Source organism: Cucurbita pepo, chromosome LG06, assembly GCF_002806865.2.
Source record: "Cucurbita pepo subsp. pepo cultivar mu-cu-16 chromosome LG06, ASM280686v2, whole genome shotgun sequence".
In the NCBI taxonomy this organism is placed as follows: domain Eukaryota; kingdom Viridiplantae; phylum Streptophyta; class Magnoliopsida; order Cucurbitales; family Cucurbitaceae; genus Cucurbita; species Cucurbita pepo.
Window position 1 is genome coordinate 3548235 of NC_036643.1, and position 16619 is coordinate 3564853.

Sequence of the window (16619 nt, forward strand, 5' to 3'; positions counted from 1 at the left end):
AAAAAAAAAAAAAAAAAAAAAAAAAAAAAAAAAAAAAAAAAAAAAAAAAAAAAAACCGCAGTTGTCAGATATTCACAAATTACAGTTAAAGCAAATATAAATAGAAAAACAAATGGTTTAAAAAAAAGGAATTTCCAGGACGAACTCCCATTTATGTAAAATTAAGACACGAATAAATAAATTTAAAACAGGAAAAAAAAAAGAAAAAAAAAAAGAGCCTTCGATTTGAATTGTCGCATTGGAATCCCCCAGTGATTGTGTTCATTGTGTTCATCTCTTTTTAGGGTTCCCAATTTTGGTTTCTCTCTCCGATTCAATTTCAACCCATAAAAAGCCCTCACTGACACACCGAAAAGAAAGCTCAATCCATGAGGACGACACACTAGTATTACTCTACCACCAACTGTACATATATTTTTTTTTTTTTGTTCATTTTGTTCATTTTGTCCAGGCCATTTCCCCTCAAACCCTAGGATTTTGACCTGTTAGGGTTTTCGATTTCATTTGTTTTCGTGTTTCGTTTAGTTTCCGATCCTATTCCGGCGTAGTTCTTCTTGATTATTCAGGTTAAGATTTGGTTTCCATGTTATTGCTTTTCGTCTCGTGTAATTGAGTCGTAGATATGGATGTTTTCGGTAACGGAGCTAGAGTTCAAGTGGCATCTACGTCCGGGGATCTCAAGCGTTTTGGAGCCAATTCAACGGGTATGGTTTTTGCTTTCTTCTCGGATTCTCTCATGCAATTTTTTCTTTTGTAGCTTTATGCTGCTCTTTTGGACCTTTGTCTTGAATCATTGTTACTTCAGATCCATTTTATTTGAACTTCTTCTTAATTGTGTATATGAAGTCGGTGATTGAGAAATTTGAGCTCGGATGGTGGTAGTTGTTGTGTATAATCTTACAGTTGTGTTCTCGAATCTTCTGAAGGATGTGAGGATTTCGTTCTAGTCCTGTTATTGAGATGGAATATGTTAATTCTCAAGAATTTAGTCGATAACTGTTTGTTTGCGGATTATGGCAGTTGTCTGCGATGTTTCTCAATTTTCTACCTATTAATTTTAGGTCATTTTCTTAGGAAGTCGTTATTGGTTTCATGGAGCGATTGTTGTTGTTCTATGATGTAAATGTCGTTTAGGCCATTTGTGTTCTTGCGATAGTTACAATTTGAATTGTTGTTTTCTTTTTCTTTTGATTTCTTGGAACTTCACCGGAAGAATGGGGAGAGAACTATAGAGGTGGTTTATTTGATTCTTGTAGAAAACTCTCTATGCATAACGCTCTTCGGACGTTTTATAGTCACTTTATTTCATTTATTTATGATTAGATCTGAAACATGTTCTGATCTCTAGTTTTATAATGAAGATGCAAGCGATGTGATTTAATTTTCAATGTTGCAGAAGATGCTCTGTTTGATGCATCGCAGTATGCATTTTTTGGGAAGGATGTCATGGAGGAGGTTGAATTGGGGGGATTAGAAGATGAAGAGGATGATACACTTGCTGCTGGGATTGAGGAGGAGGAGGAGGAGTTTTTGTTTGATAAGGAGGTATCTTTTATTTCCTTTGTTCTATACAATTATGTTCCTTTTTTTTTTTAGCTGGATGCACATGTTTTCTTTTTAAAATCGGTGGTAGTTGCATGTGAACGAATAGAAGTCCAAGTTCAATCCGTGCCCTACAAGTTTCGGAAATTTAAATTTAAAATCACCCTATAGAAAAATTGGATCTCGTAAATTTTTGTTTGAAGAAGTTTTTTATTGTGTAGTTATGTATTTGAAGTTCTTGCATCATCTCCATTTTCTATTGATGATATATCAATCATCAATAAGTCTGGGGGTGGGAATCTAATTATGAGGAATCAAGAAAAGAGGGAAATTATAAAAAAGTTGGGAAGAATTTGCTAAAGAGGTCGAACCCAAATGGCTTCCCTTGTCTATGACGTCCAAATAGCTCGTTCCCGTTTATTTCCAAGCAAATATTCTACAAGGTAGCTATAAAACCAGCTTCCCAACTCGAAAAGAGTTTGAATTATTGCCGAAGACTACTCATTTGTTATGGAGCATGAAAAGTATCCCCAAGTTAGAGGATCCATTTGATCTCCTTCCCCTTTGTATCTATGATATCCCTATGCTTGTTATTTCCCTGTTTGTACCATCTTTCCTCCAAGAGGTTTCATTTGGTGGCCTCTGTGTTACCTTCTATTGCTGCCCTCTCTCCTTCTTTTGGGTTATGCTGTCCTTCGATTCCTAGTGGTTCCTTCTTTACTGTGCTTTGGAAGGTCGAAATTCCCAAGTAGTGACAGATTTGACAAATGTTTCATTGCAAAGTTAACACTTTGGATCATGTGTTGAGAAAGTTCTCTCGAACAGGGTCACGGTGTTGCATCCTTTATAGGAGAGTGTCTGAGGTCCTTGATCACCTTTTGTTGAGATGTCATTTTGCCTCCTTGGTTTGGGATTTTTTCATGCGGCTTGGCCTGATGTGTGCAGATCTATGCTGGAGGTGTTCTTCTTTAATCACCCTTTGTTACTTAGAGTTGTTATTTTATGGGTCTTTGGGCTTGGGAGAAGAAGTCATTATTTTCAAGAGGTTGAGAGGGTCTTGGGAGGTGGTCTGGACTCTTGTTAGGTTAATGTTTCTCTTTGGGTTCCATGGTTAATGAGTCTTATAATTATTCCTTAGGTACCATTTTTCTTAGATCGAAGCCCCCTTTTAGCCTAGGTGGTTCCTTTTGTTGATATTTTTTTGTATTCCCTTTCCATTATTTTATTTGCCCTCAATGAAAGTTTGACTTTTCATATAAAAAAAATCATTGGTTAAAATAAATCTGGATCTAGAGATGCCAATCAGCTTTCCTGTCTCTCTTACGCGGTAGATATTTAACATTGCATTCCTTTTGGACTTATTCCCTAAAGAAAATGCATCAGTTTTAGGTTAATCCAGACAACATAATAAGATGGGTGTGGGAATTCATGGATTTATCTCATACAATTGTAAGTTTTGAAGTTACATGTGGTAGTCTTGATGAGAAAAACTGTTGCTAATGTAATCTTGGAACTTCTATAAAACATCGAGCAAGCTTGTCACTTTCTCCTTCTCTTATTGCACAAGTCGCATTTGAGCTACCGTGGTATTTTTTTGCTCTGTTACAAAATGTGCCATTTTATATTAAGAACTAACTCAAATGTTTGGTAATCATTTATAATTCATAAGTGCTACATAATTGGATTTAACTAACTCCTTTCTATGGTTTGCAGAGTGAGGACTTTAGACCTCCATCTGATATTGACGATCTTGTTTCTTCATTTGAAAGGGTTAGAAACCTTGTAGAACTCCTTTGCATGAATGACATGTTTCTATATTTTTATCTCTATTTGATTATTACTTTGTGTCCTTTCAGTTGAGCGAGGTTGGTAGCGGGCCTACGGGAGTTATTGGAGGTAGAGCATTGAGAGAAAGTAAGTTTTGCCTATCAACTGTTTGTGATGCTAAAGTAGTTCTCAAGTAATAGTTCGTATTGAATAGTTTGCTATTATCGAGATGGTCCAGTAACATAAAATGGCTTCATGCCGCAGACAAACATTACTTGGTGCTCTAAACTCCCTCCATCAAGGTGGGTCTAGAAAACTTCACCGTGGCAAAATTTATGTTTTATTTTTTATTAGCCTTTCAATTCTCAAAATTGAATTGGGAAAATTGAAGAGAACTTTAAAATCTGCAGTTCTTAATACTATTTTTATTTCAAATGTCCATTTCTTATTCTCTTCATCACAATTTAGGTGAACTTTTACTTGAGGAAAGTATTATAGACCTTTTGAAAATGTTAATTTGAGCATTCGTAGCTTGGATTCTGTATGTTAATGTTGGGAATGTATTTTTAGAGGTTAGATTTTTGCCAATTTTTTTCCCTTATTGTGAACTATTTTGATCCTAGTCATCTTGCGTGGAAGGAGCCAGATGACAGATTTAGCTTTTTTCACCCCTAAATATATACTACTATTAGATTGCGTCCGACCACCCGATCAATTCAGACTCGAACCTAATCACCCCGCTTTTGGAGATGGAGACTTTACTCATCGTCTTGACCCATCCATAGTCTGCTAATCTAATTCCAACATCTTTAATCCTGACAAGCTTGTTTCGAACGAGATCTCTGTCTTTTCTTTGTTACACAACACTGAATGTACAGTTCATTTGTCGGTTCATGGTTGACTGATTTCCTTCATGTTCTTTTTGTCTTTCTCATCTACTCTTCTAGGTTCGTCAGTTAATGAATGGGCACGTGAGGAGGGCTTCTCTAATTGGCTTGCCCAGCAAGGCTATAATGTGCAAAGTGCTCAGGAAGGAAAAAGATGGTCATCACATCCACATTTTTCCTCTCTTGCTGAATCTACGTCTTTATATAGGACATCGTCTTACGCTGATCAGCAGCCACAGCCGCAGCAATACCACCAACAGTTCTCTAGTGAGCCAATTTCGGTCCCGAAGTCTTCATATCCTCCTAGCGGAATATCTCCTCATGCTTCGCCAAACCAGCATTCAAGCCATCTAAACATGCCTTTTGTTCCTTCTGGACGCCATGTAGTATCATTATCTCCATCAAATCTCACACCACCAAACTCTCAGATTGCTGGTTTCATTTCTGGATCACGATTTGGAAATATGCCGCAACTTAACTCTGGTCTCTCTGCTAACGGTGGACCGCAGAGCCAATGGGTCAACCAAATTGGCATGTTTCGTGGAGAACATTCCAGTCACCTAAACAATTTATTGCCTCAACAGTTACCGAATCAGAACGGATTTCCACAGTTACCACCACAGCCACCGCAGCAGCAGCAGCAGCAGCAGCAGCATAGGTTGCAACATCCTGTTCAACCTCCATTTGGTGGTTCTCTACCAGGTTTTCAGTCCCATCTTTTTAATTCCCATGTATCTTCAGGCCCACCCCACTTAATGAACAAATTGGAAGCCATGCTCGGCGTACCGGATATGAGGGATCAAAGGCCTAGGTCTCAGAAAGGTAGACAGAACCCTCGTTTTATCCATCAGGGTAATGAGACCAGTAGTTTTAGGAATAACTTTGGGTGGCCTTTCTGTAGATCCAAGTATATGGGAGCCGATGAATTAGAGAATATTGTTAGAATGCAGCTTGCAGCAACACACAGTAATGATCCATATGTAGATGACTACTATCATCAGGCTTGTCTTTCAAGAAAATCTGCAGGAGCAAAGTTGAGGCATCATTTTTGTCCTAATCAACTAAGGGATCTTCCACCACATGCCCGTGCCAATAATGAGCCACATGCTTTTCTTCAGGTCGAAGCACTCGGTAGGGTTCCATTCTCATCAATTCGTAGACCTCGCCCTCTTCTTGAAGTGGATCCTCCAAGTTCGTCTGTTGGTGGAAGCTCTGATCAAAAGGTTTCTGAGAAGCCCCTTGAACAGGAGCCTATGCTAGCAGCTAGAGTTACAATCGAGGATGGTCATTGTCTGCTTCTTGACGTGGATGATATTGATCGTTTACTGCAATTCAATCAGTTCCAAGATGGCGGTGCTCAGTTAAGAAGACGTCGCCAGGTCCTGTTGGAAGGACTGGCTGCATCACTTCACATAGTTGATCCATGCAGTAAAGATGGTCACACAGTTGGGCTGGCTCCTAAAGATGATTTCGTTTTCTTGAGATTGGTTTCTCTTCCCAAGGGACGAAAGCTTCTCGGAAAGTACCTTCAGCTGCTCGTACCCGGTGGTGAGCTCAAACGAATAGTCTGTATGGCTATTTTCCGTCACTTAAGATTCCTGTTTGGTAGTGTTCCTTCTGATCCTGGGGCAGCAGATTCTGTTAGTGAACTTGCAAGAATTGTCTCATTGCAAACCCAGAGTATGGATCTTGGAGCCCTAAGTGCATGTCTTGCGGCTGTAGTTTGTTCCTCAGAGCAACCTCCACTTCGCCCTCTAGGGTCCCCTGCTGGAGATGGGGCGTCCTTGATTTTGAAATCTGTTCTCGAGAGGGCCACGGAACTCCTAACCGCCCCTCATGCTGCGAGTAACTACAACATTACTCACCGTTCTCTCTGGCAGGCTTCGTTCGATGAATTTTTTGGCCTTCTTACAAAGTATTGTGTGAACAAGTACGATAGTATCATGCAATCACTACTCAGACAATCTCCACAGAATCCAGCAGTAGCTGTCTTGGATCAAGCCACTGCCATCAGTCAAGAAATGCCAGTCGAAGTATTACGGGCAAGCCTTCCCCATACCGACGAGCACCAAAAAAGAGTATTAATAGATTTTGCTCAACGCTCGATGTCTGTTGGTGGATCTAACAACGGGGCCGAGCACTGTCGTCGCAACAACTTCGACTCCTTATGATCAAGAGGAGTTTAGTGAATGTTGCACCTTTTATCTTATACAGTTCCAACGAAGGAGCCTTCAGAATAATCTCATCAAAATACATGTGGAAGAACAGAGAAATCCCTTCCTCCACTAGAGGTCTCTCTCTACTACTGCTCCCTTAAATTCTATTCGTTTTTCTTTTGGTACGGCGGGTGAAAGAAAGGGGGGGCGTGCAAAACAAAATACTTGCTTCTATTCTTAGAATGATTCTTCTCTTCCTTCATGTTTTTTACTATTGAAAAATTAACGCCATTGTTATGTTGGGGTTAGTTTTGATTGTTTTTTTTTTTTCCTCTTCCAGGATTGGGTAGAGGAGGAGAGGTTTAGAGATAGAATACGGTGTAAGTGGTCCAGATATGAATGAGAGATATAATGTGGTTGGTTGAGGGTTAGAGTGTACAGGGTTGGTTGGTCTGTCTTGAGAGACCAATTTCCCATGGTCCTTCACTATTTATAAATACCTGAGAAGGGTGGTGGGCATGGGTTTTTTAGTGTTTTATAATTTACTTTTTATGATGTTATTGGTGGCTCTATGCCCACACAAGAGAGACCGAGACCGAGACCGAGACCGAGACCGAGACCGAGACCGAGACCGAGACCGAGACCGAGACCGAGACCGAGACCGAGACGACGGGGATGGAGTTGGACGTTGGTTGTGTTCTTTTAGCCCTAACAAATGGGGTTGGTGGTATTCATAGATCTTATGGGGAACTATTTTCATATATATATATATATATATATATATTTTAAATAAGAAGGATGTTAAGAATAATGGAATGGGTTTTCCATATTAATTTTGGTCATTTGTATTTACTAAATTCCTACGCTTTATTTGTCTGCTACAATGGAATTAATTAATTAATTAATTAAATATTTGTATTGATTATGATGCCATGTCATAATTAATACAGTTATTGTGTTCGATTTTTACTTCCAACAATTTTGAACTAATTAATAATGTTTTGGTTGAAACTATGCCCATGTTGGTAGATTATCTACTATTTTTTCTGTAAACTTACTAAGCTCTATTTTTAACTCTCATTTTGATCTAACTTTTAACTTAGGTAAACATTAACCAGTTATTGAATTCAGCTTATTTATCAAAGCTAGGGTCTTTTCTTATCCTTCTATCTCATCTATTACAGTAAGATAATTCATGGTGACACGAGGATCATGATGTTATACTCGATCCACTGCATCATACAAGAGGCACACAATATAAATCTATAAGACTTTTTTTTAAAAAAATTATGAGACTGTTCTTTGAGTTTGGTTGGATACAAAATTCACTTTTTTTAATCTAATAGGCACGAGTCTTAAAAAATGTTGAATAGATTAGGCACAAAAAAGACGAAATTTAACCTATAGATTTAAGATTGGAAAGCTAATCAGCTCTTCGTTATTGGAATCACTTATAGTACTCATTTTTAGAACATCATGGAATCGAACAGGTAATTTAATCAATGGATAAGTTGCTAATATCTAAAACAAACTATGTACTGTACTTCACCTGTTGTATTATGGGTAGTAGACATATTTATTATCCACACCTTATATAGGCTCTCTAGTACCATTCATTAGAGTAGAGACAAAAGATCTTAATTTGGAAGAAAAAAAAAATGCATTCTTCATGATTCAAATTGAAAAATAAACTTACCAACGTTTGTAGTTTGTTTATCATGTAAATTTAAGTATGGATCAACTTGACCCACCGAAAAAGAATATCACTATCTAGGAGTGAAGGATTAGAGTGCATAAAAGAAGGCATTATAGGTTCTTACTCGGTTGGGGAAAAGAATGAAGCATTCTTTATAAAGGTATGGAAACCTCTCCCTAACTGACGTATTTTAAAACTCTCAAGGGAGAGCCTAAAAGAAAAAGCCCAAAGAGAAAAATATCTGCTACCGGTGTGTTTGGGCTGTTACAAATAGTATTAGAGTCAAACATCAGGCGATGTGCCAGCGAAGAGGTTGAAACCCAAAGGGGGTGAACACGAGGCAGTGTGCCAACAAAGACATTGGGCCCCGAAGGGAAGTGGATTGGAGGGTCTCACATCGATTGAAGAAGGAAACGAGTGCCAGCGAGAATGCTGGACTTCGAAGGGGGATGGATTGTGAGATCCCACGTCGGTTGGGGAGAAGAACGAAACATTTTTTATAACGATGTGGAAACCTCTCCTTAGCAGACGAATTTTAAAACTATCTGCTAGCAGTGTGCTTGGGCGGTAAGTTCATTTTAGCCCTTTATTCTCGTAGGGCTCAATAAAAATGTACTGTCTCAGTCCCTAATTATCTAACACTGTTGCCAGAGGCAAAGGCAGATAGATATGCGAATAAAGTAATCATGATGGGATAGACATAGAAAGCATGTAGAAATCTAAAAAGAGACTTACAAGTCATTTCACGTAGTGCAGCACGACTGGAATTCCTCAAAAGCCAAAAGATATTCCTTCACAACCGTTCTATCCATAGCAAAGTAAAATTCTCGTCTGTAGTTAGAATGTTGAAAGCCTATATATCCTGAAGAAACTCGAATGTAAAACGGAGAAGAAGACAATGAACTAAAAGGATTCAAGAGAACAAGTGAATGACCTCATCAAATGACATTAACAAAAAGTGCTCGATCCGAGACGATGTTTTCGAGCTCTGGTTCCCTCATTGATTGGTAATGCTAAATGTGTATAATGTATTTGTTGAAATCAGACTGAAGTTGTTGTGTATAATGCATACAATACAGGGTGGGCCATACTTGTATGATCTGACATAAACATCAAAATCAAAATTTAGGAGATCAGCATTGCAACAGTATGTATTTATATTTCTCAGCATTCAAAGAAACTATAAAGAGAGAGAGAGAGAATAACTGTCTACGTACCTCATTTGTCACACATCAAGCACGGCTCCATAAGCATTTGACAAGAGACTAGCTGAAAGCTGTAAATACTTCCACGTGCCAAACTGATCGATCCTCGTTTCAACCACGAAGTACAGGGTAGTTGAGGCAAAGAAGCGAGGGATACGACCGGTTACAATTGTAATGCCCCGCAACAATGTCTTCATTTGCAATCAGATTGTTATGACAACATAACTACAAGAGATCTCTCTGGAATAACTATATTCAATGCTGACTATGTAAACACTTTCCATGACGTTGCACCTCGAGAATCATCTGAAAAGATTCCTTACCGATGCCGACATTGTCTCATGTGGTTTCTCCTGTACGAGAAATGTTTAAGAATGGTGACGTGGCAACATAAGAAGTCAGAACTTAAACATGATTCGTGTTCGATACAGCAAAGATAAAACTAATGAGAAATTAGACTGCTTATGTTAGAGAAATGAAGAGCTCAACTTACACATCCCATATGTACGAGAGTAGTGAACTTGTGTGTATGGAAACTAGCATTAAATATAAGAGATATTTCAGCTTACCTAAAATGTTGGGCATGAGATTATGAGGCCTTTGCTACCCAGATTATGAATCCTTATGCGACAGATCCGTAGTGGTGTCTAACAACCCAGAGCTCTAGTTACCCTCTTGAGAAAGTCGAACAGATGCAGCACGTACCATACTCAGGAGCCTTTCATCTAGTGTTTCGAGATCACCACAATTACGAAGTTGAGAATATAATGGAGCAATATAATCTGCAGCAATTTCAGCCAACTTCCACAAAGAGAAATCTCCAGCCATTCGAAGTACTTTGACCCACAAATGATGGGCAATATCAAGACAAACTACAATTACATGCAAGCACACTTCCTGAAGATCTTCCAGAAACCAGAACTCAGCCAACCAACAAAGCTCTACATATGATTGAATCTCGTTCAACTTCTCTTGGTCATCCATATTATACCACAGACACCCACATGGAGGATCTGGCAGCTTGTCTGAGTAGAACCACTCCACCAGTTTAACCATTGCCTCCCAACTAACTGGAACCTTAATTATTTCCGAGTGGCTGTCGGGAAAAGAAAAAAAGGGAAAAAGACTGAATCTTTAACTGTGGACTACAATAATGGCAAATAAAATCAAAACTGCTTTCAGAAGAAATTTCAAAGGAAGTTCAACCATTTCTACTCAGAAACAAACGGATTCGCCTCCATCAAATTTTTATAATGTGAAAAGTTTTAAGCTCGATTTATGTAACGGAAAAAAAGTAAAGAGAAGGCTCTCATAAAGTATTTGAGAAAAAAAGAAATTCATGTATAAATATTGATCGAACTGTGATCTGATGGCAATGAAAACTTAACAATCACGCAGTCTTTTAATCAATGTATTAACATAATTCACTATTCCACACTACACTACAACAGATCTCTTACAATCCAATAAATGCAAATAATATCTTATTTTCATCCTTTCATTGAGAACAAAAGTGAATTGACAAAATAATATTATTAATAAAAGAACAGCGTATCAAACAAACTCTGTAACTTTTTATGTTCTGTTCACTACATTGTAAATCACATAATAGTCCTTTTCTATGGTTGTGTATTGATATAATAAATGTAATGATAAAGTACCTTTCTTTCATTCCCGATTGTAACAAGGCTCTTAGATAGTCACAACTTAACCACAAAATTACTTTATGAACATGCATATGTGGCAAAGATAACGTGCAAACATCACATTTCCAACTAGTCTGCTTAGTTGCTTTTGCCTCCAAGGTGATGTCTCTGAAAACAAAACAAAATTGGTCATACAATCTTTTACGGAAAAGATTACATGGAGGAAGGAAATAAAAATATGTTCCCTACAAGAAAATTGCTCTGCCCAACAAGACCAATTGAATGGCTTCGACCTAAATCAGAAAATGTAATAAAGGATCTTCTGCTGGATAATGTGAATAGTTGAAAAACACATGCTTAATAACATGTACTACCCTGTTACATTTTTCAGTAGAGAAATTTAATTCTCAGAAGTGAATATGAACACAAGGTTAAAGATTCAAAATGATTTAGTGGCCAACACATGAAGATATGTTCATTTGTATGATGATAAAAAAATGATTGTCTATCTGAAATCAAATACTCAAAGAAAAAGAATTTATTTTCACAAAATATATGCTTGTTAAATGAAACTTGATCTAGTTGATAAAAGCCAAGAGAAACCTACGAGAAAGGATATCCAGCTGGACCAAGAGCCGCCACAAGATTGAAGTGGGGGAAAGGTGCCCCCCACTTCGGCCTTCTTCTAGAAAGTAAATGAAACAGAGTCTGTATTCTACAACGTTTAGCAAGACTTCTCAACTTTTTTGTAAGTTCCTCTCCAGTTTGGAGATGTCCCTTGTAGACATACTCAAGTAACTTCTCCATTGCATCATCATCAACGTGTGAAGATAAACAAACCTCTTTCTGAATCTTTCCAGATGAGTTCTTGTCTGAGGAGGATGAATGATTAGGAATTTTCTCAATGACAGGTGGCCAGTTAGGAGGCAGCAGTGATGCACACCGAGCTGCAAGAATCACACCATGGGCATTTAGACACTTCCCATTTGTATGAATGAAACGAATGTCTGAATAGTCAGCCCCATCAAGTGCTCTGCCAATCCTGTTCCCAAGTTTACTAGGAAACCCATACAGTCCCAATAAACTAAGGACATATGCAGCATACCACTTTAGTCCCGGAGAGTAACTACCTCTGCAGATATCCTGAAGTTGGCTTATTAACTCATCTTCAGCAAATCCAACTAATAAAGAAGATGTTTCTCTTTCATTTGTCAGGGGGCGTAATTGTAAAATTAACTCAGCCAGGCCCACCAAACTATATAAAAGTAGGATATCTCTTCCCTCCCATTCTTTGTTAGGGCCCTGACAGCAAGCTCTCTCATGAAAATTAAAAAGCAAATGTGGAGAATAGCTCAGCCTATCTAAATGGACTTCATTACTCAAGCACCACTTAACAAAGGAGACTATTGCCTTCATGCCTTCTGCATTCTTGTCCCACACTGTATACTGTGGCAGACCTACACAACATACTAAACTTAACAAGTTCACGACTATTAGAATATTTGGCATACCAGAAATTGTCCCAAATGAGATGCCCGTCAGTGTATGCCTGAAGTCCTTCAAATATGACTTAATATTCGGCTCTAGCATCGTTGTTAACATAGACATCGTCGTTGATGCAATATAATTGGAAGGAGAATAAATCATCATCATAATAGCTCTCAATAATGATTCATTTTTTGAGGCATTTACAACATCACTTTGACAGATTTGACGCCAACCCATAAATAATTCTGCAAATGCCAAACTGTCGATAAAACATTTTTAGAACATGAGTCTATAATGAAAGAAAAACATCATGAAAGGATTAGGCATAATAAAGTAGAACTCCACATGTACTGAGTAATGGTAATACCAGGCACATGATAGAAGCATGTCAATTAGGGGTCTGTTTGAACTTTTGTTCAGGTAGACATCTTCATTGAAGTTTGTTGCAAGCGAACCAAGAATTTCCCAGATATAAACCCTCAATCCAGGAAAATAATTTGACTTAAGACCCTCCCGAGCAATGTTTATCTGGTCTTCCAACGACAAAGTACATTCATATAGTTGTTTGGGACACTTTCCAAGTAAAAGATGTAGGAGAGCTCTGTCAATTCCATGTTTCCAAAAATAATTGTGATGTTGGCCAGCCCAACGAGTGATTAAGGCCAAGCGACTGGCCTCCTCAAGCAACCATATCTGATTATTGGTAACTGTTGCAGGTTGTAAACTACATTCAGTCATTGCATTTAATATGGCACTGGCAATTGGTTCACAAAATGAACTCATCCTTTCCAAACCGGTCTCCTCATTTATCTGAGCAAGAATGTCACAAAATAAATTTTAAGCAGAGAACATGTATTCATTCAATACGGTGTCTATAATGAACATGTTAACAGTTCTTAGTTCTAACCACTAAACATTGTGCAAGTCTAAATGCTTCAATCCTAACATGATGAGGGCGTGAGCTGGCCATGCATTCCACCATTTCTTGCAGAATTGCTTCTCCACGCTCTAAAAGCTTCTTTGCACCAATACCACATAGAGCTGCAAAGGAAATTGACAACTTTTTCTCAATTACCAATCCACAAACTCAATGTATGAAAATTCCCCCGCATTCATTACCTATTGCAGAGTACAACTTCAAAACTTCAGCTCTAACTGAAAAGTCTGGCTTGGCATACATATCATACAAACCTTCCATCAATTTTGCATCACTCCAAACTGGAAACCTAGAGAGAGGCCACCTAGAGAGTATTATACTCAAAAGAGAAAAAAGAGGTTGAATATATTCAACTGGGTTCATAGCTCCAGAAAAGTCTTTAATTGTGCCAATCAAATGAAGAACAACTTCTGTCTTTTTTAGAATCTCCCAAAGTGCTTCCTCACTTTTACTCGGTACATTTGAAAGAATCAAATTCAATGCTGTAGCACATGCTGCAGATGTTTGTATTTGACGAGCAGGTAGCAAACATGAAAGAGCATGAGAAAGGTCCAAAATGAAAGGTTTTAACAGTGCATTTGGTATAGCACTGAACAGCTTTATAGCAACATCAGCTGCTATGCTTGACACTGCCCCATTCTTGTCTTCAAGAATCCACACCAAAGAATAAACAATATCAGGTATAGAATCCTGAAAGAAATGGAAGGGATGACAGTAACTATCTGAGAACAAAATTATTAAAAAAAGAAAAAGAAAAAAAAAGAAAGAAGCTCCAGACATGTAGTAAATGAAGACTTTCCAACAGTAGGTAGCCACCTACATAAGGTGACTTCAACTTAAGAACATAATGCATAAGAAGACACAAGGACAGTCACAGAATTTAACGAGTTATTATGTTTTATGCAAAACAAACTTAAAATTAACCAGAAGCATGAGAGAAAAAGAAAAGGGAAGAAAAGAACCATTCTGGTTTCTTTTCCACTGTGTAACTATCGATATTTATTCTTTTTATTTTATTTTGCCCACATTCTTCCTACGATGACTTACCGACCCCCACCATAAAAAATAGTTAAAAAAAAAAAAAAACTCCAATTTAGTAGTGAGATATCAATGCTTATGGAGAAAAAGGTCTTCATTTCGACACGTCCAATTCCAATCCAAAACCTTCACTGTTATAGGATAGTGCAGTTCCAGAGAGAAAAAAAAACTGAAAGTATGACTCTAAACAACTATAAAAAGAAAACGGAATGAACAATTGAACTTGATTGGATTTCCAAAATCTAAAAGACAACACTAAGTGCGATACCTTCACGAGGTGATGGTAGCATAACTCCCTGGGAACAGATTCAAGAAATGCTGCAATGGAACGAACAACATGTCTCTGTACCTCATTATCCGAGCACATCCATTTTCTCTTGTTTTGTTCATTAAACCTGACTTGGAAACAACAATTCCGCGGTTATGGTGTAAATAAACTAATCTCGTAAATAAATAGAGCGTGAATAGAAACATTGCTGATCAAGTGAGTAAATTACAACACCTACAAATTTTCGGAAACGGTTGATCACCTAAAAGAAGCACACAACATTGTGTTTCAAGGTTTCAGACATCTATTCTTGAATTGTTTTTAAAGCGACCTTCGAGAAGAGATAGCCGATAGGTGGAAATAATAACTTTACGAGATAGGCAAACCTCAAAGATATTATCGCAACCGACTTACAAAACAAACTAAATCAACTTTCTGAACCAAAGAAGGATCAAACTTCCAAGAAAACTCAAAAGAAAAGTTCAATTAGTTAATTATAGTGCAAGCAAACAAGCACGTCGACATGCTCCGCAGAGCAATAATAGAAAAACATACAAACAAATGCATCAAATTACAGCGAGTGAGTTCTGGCACTGAAGAAGACTGAAAACTGACCTGGTACCGAGATTGAGAGCGTCGTGAAGACGGCGATGGAGAGTGTGGATGTGCCTGGTAGATTCGACTCGTCCACCACCGCCTCTGGAGGATCTCATCTCGAATGGCAATCGAATTTGTCAGTTTTCTATAAGGCGAAAGAGAGAGCCATTAGAAGTGGACAGAGTTTGAGCAGATCATTGAAGTAGAAGAACCGCCTTGAAGCTTATTGTACGCAATTCGAAGTACTTCGAAAAAAAGTACTTTCGCTCGCATTCTCAGCTCTCTCTCTCTCTCTCTCTCTCTCTCGTTGTTTCGCGGTGATCAAAGGGACGAATGGCCAGAAATGGAAACTATTTATAAGGAACTAAAAACATTGACCTTCTTATCTTTTCTGCAAAAATTAAAATGGTTTAAATTATTTTTGTTTAACTTAAAATCACGCAAAAATATATTTTTATATTAATTTTATTAATAATTTAAAATTAATATAATGTTGTATCGAAATTAATTTTATTTTAAAAATACACAAATATTCACTAAAACACATAGTTTTTGGGATTAATGTTCATTTTTAAAAGTAATTTTAAGATCATTAAAATTTTAACATTTGAGGAAAATAAATAAATAAAGAACGGTAAAGCAAAAGTTGTGAGATAGGACAATTTTTGGAGGGAAATACAAATTTAAGAGAAACAAAAATAGAGGAAATTGTAATTCAGGGGTGAAAATTTAGAGATAATAAAAAAAATTACTGAGATAAAAAAAAATATTAGGAAATAAATTTACGAAAAAAATAGCGGTGTTCGGTGATCCTAATGACCTGAACAATCTAGACTACTCAATGAGTTGAGTTTTGTCAACTTCTCCCTATCCGATAGTTATATGCAGTAAGTCGTTGTTGTTGCCATATAACACCGATTTCGATTTCTCAACTCTTACTTTCAAGACACTCTTTCGAAATCTTTCTGTCCCCGTTTTTTTAAATTTTTTTCTTAAATTGGGGTCAGAGGCTCGAGCATACGTCGCTTGACGACGCAAGAACGAATAAGCTTAGACTAGAGAGCTACATAGAGACGGGAGCTGTTCATGTATCCATCTTTTTCATTATCTATCCCACAAATTTCTCTATTTATTTTTTTATCAACTAGAAACAAATTTCTGATATTTTTTTATTTAAAAATAATGAATATTCCAATAAAACTTTTTTAGGGTTAACTTCTAATTAAAAAATGTAAAAAAATCTAATATATTATTCACAAATAAATTATATTATAATATTCTACCCTCATAATTAATAAATAATCAAAATTTAATATTACAAAAAAAACAAATCAATATAACTTTAATTTAAATATTGTACCATAGTCTCAAAATATTTATAAAGTATAATTG

At 37.2% G+C, this 16619-nt stretch overlaps 2 protein-coding genes across 6 annotated transcripts; one reads left to right on the forward strand and one right to left on the reverse strand.

The window, feature by feature from the left end:
• Window positions 1–210: 210 nt before the first annotated feature.
• Window positions 211–7319, forward strand: LOC111797027 (protein PAT1 homolog 1-like). 2 transcript variants are annotated; one of them, XR_002815467.1, is made up of 6 exons: window positions 211–704; window positions 1397–1545; window positions 3256–3312; window positions 3399–3456; window positions 4257–6487; window positions 6693–7319. XR_002815467.1 is itself a non-coding variant. In XM_023679889.1 (5 exons), the coding sequence occupies exons 1-5, from the start codon at window positions 623–625 to the stop codon at window positions 6365–6367; spliced, it is 2457 nt and encodes an 818-aa protein (XP_023535657.1). In that variant the 5' UTR covers window positions 211–622; the 3' UTR covers window positions 6368–6686. The 2 variants fall into 2 exon arrangements, 1 of the variants encoding a protein (XP_023535657.1); XM_023679889.1 differs by lacking the exon at window positions 6693–7319 and having other exon boundaries at window positions 4257–6686.
• Window positions 7320–8631: 1312 nt separating this feature from the next.
• On the reverse strand, window positions 8632–15460 carry LOC111797354 (BTB/POZ domain-containing protein At1g04390). Of its 4 annotated transcripts, none has more exons than XM_023680344.1 (11): window positions 15246–15460; window positions 14631–14757; window positions 13507–14014; window positions 13295–13428; window positions 12755–13197; window positions 11507–12646; window positions 10915–11067; window positions 9823–10349; window positions 9266–9606; window positions 8983–9148; window positions 8632–8852 (listed from the first exon to the last, which is right to left on the reverse strand). In XM_023680344.1, the coding sequence occupies exons 1-8, from the start codon at window positions 15341–15343 to the stop codon at window positions 9917–9919; spliced, it is 3036 nt and encodes a 1011-aa protein (XP_023536112.1). In that variant the 5' UTR covers window positions 15344–15460; the 3' UTR covers window positions 8632–8852; window positions 8983–9148; window positions 9266–9606; window positions 9823–9916. The 4 variants fall into 4 exon arrangements, with proteins under 4 accessions (XP_023536112.1, XP_023536111.1, XP_023536110.1 ...); XM_023680343.1 differs by having other exon boundaries at window positions 8819–8901; XM_023680342.1 differs by having other exon boundaries at window positions 8819–8910.
• Between the last annotated feature and the right edge of the window lie 1159 nt (window positions 15461–16619).

What these genes read in the sequence shown, in the direction of transcription:
- LOC111797027 (XM_023679889.1), top strand. Translation starts at nt 623, where the DNA reads ATGGATGTTTTCGGTAACGGAGCTAGAGTTCAAGTGGCATCTACGTCC. An exon ending in AGTTTTTGTTTGATAAGGAG is followed by an intron (nt 1,546 to 3,255) that starts GTATCTTTTATT and finishes TATGGTTTGCAG; the next exon opens with AGTGAGGACTTTAGACCTCC. An exon ending in AGGTAGAGCATTGAGAGAAA is followed by an intron (nt 3,457 to 4,256) that starts GTAAGTTTTGCC and finishes CTACTCTTCTAG; the next exon opens with GTTCGTCAGTTAATGAATGG.
- LOC111797354 (XM_023680344.1), bottom strand. Translation starts at nt 15,343, where the DNA reads ATGAGATCCTCCAGAGGCGGTGGTGGACGAGTCGAATCTACCAGGCAC. An exon ending in ATGCTTCTATCATGTGCCTG is followed by an intron (nt 12,647 to 12,754) that starts GTATTACCATTA and finishes TTTTATCGACAG; the next exon opens with TTTGGCATTTGCAGAATTAT. An exon ending in CAATCGGGAATGAAAGAAAG is followed by an intron (nt 10,350 to 10,914) that starts GTACTTTATCAT and finishes TTTTCCCGACAG; the next exon opens with CCACTCGGAAATAATTAAGG.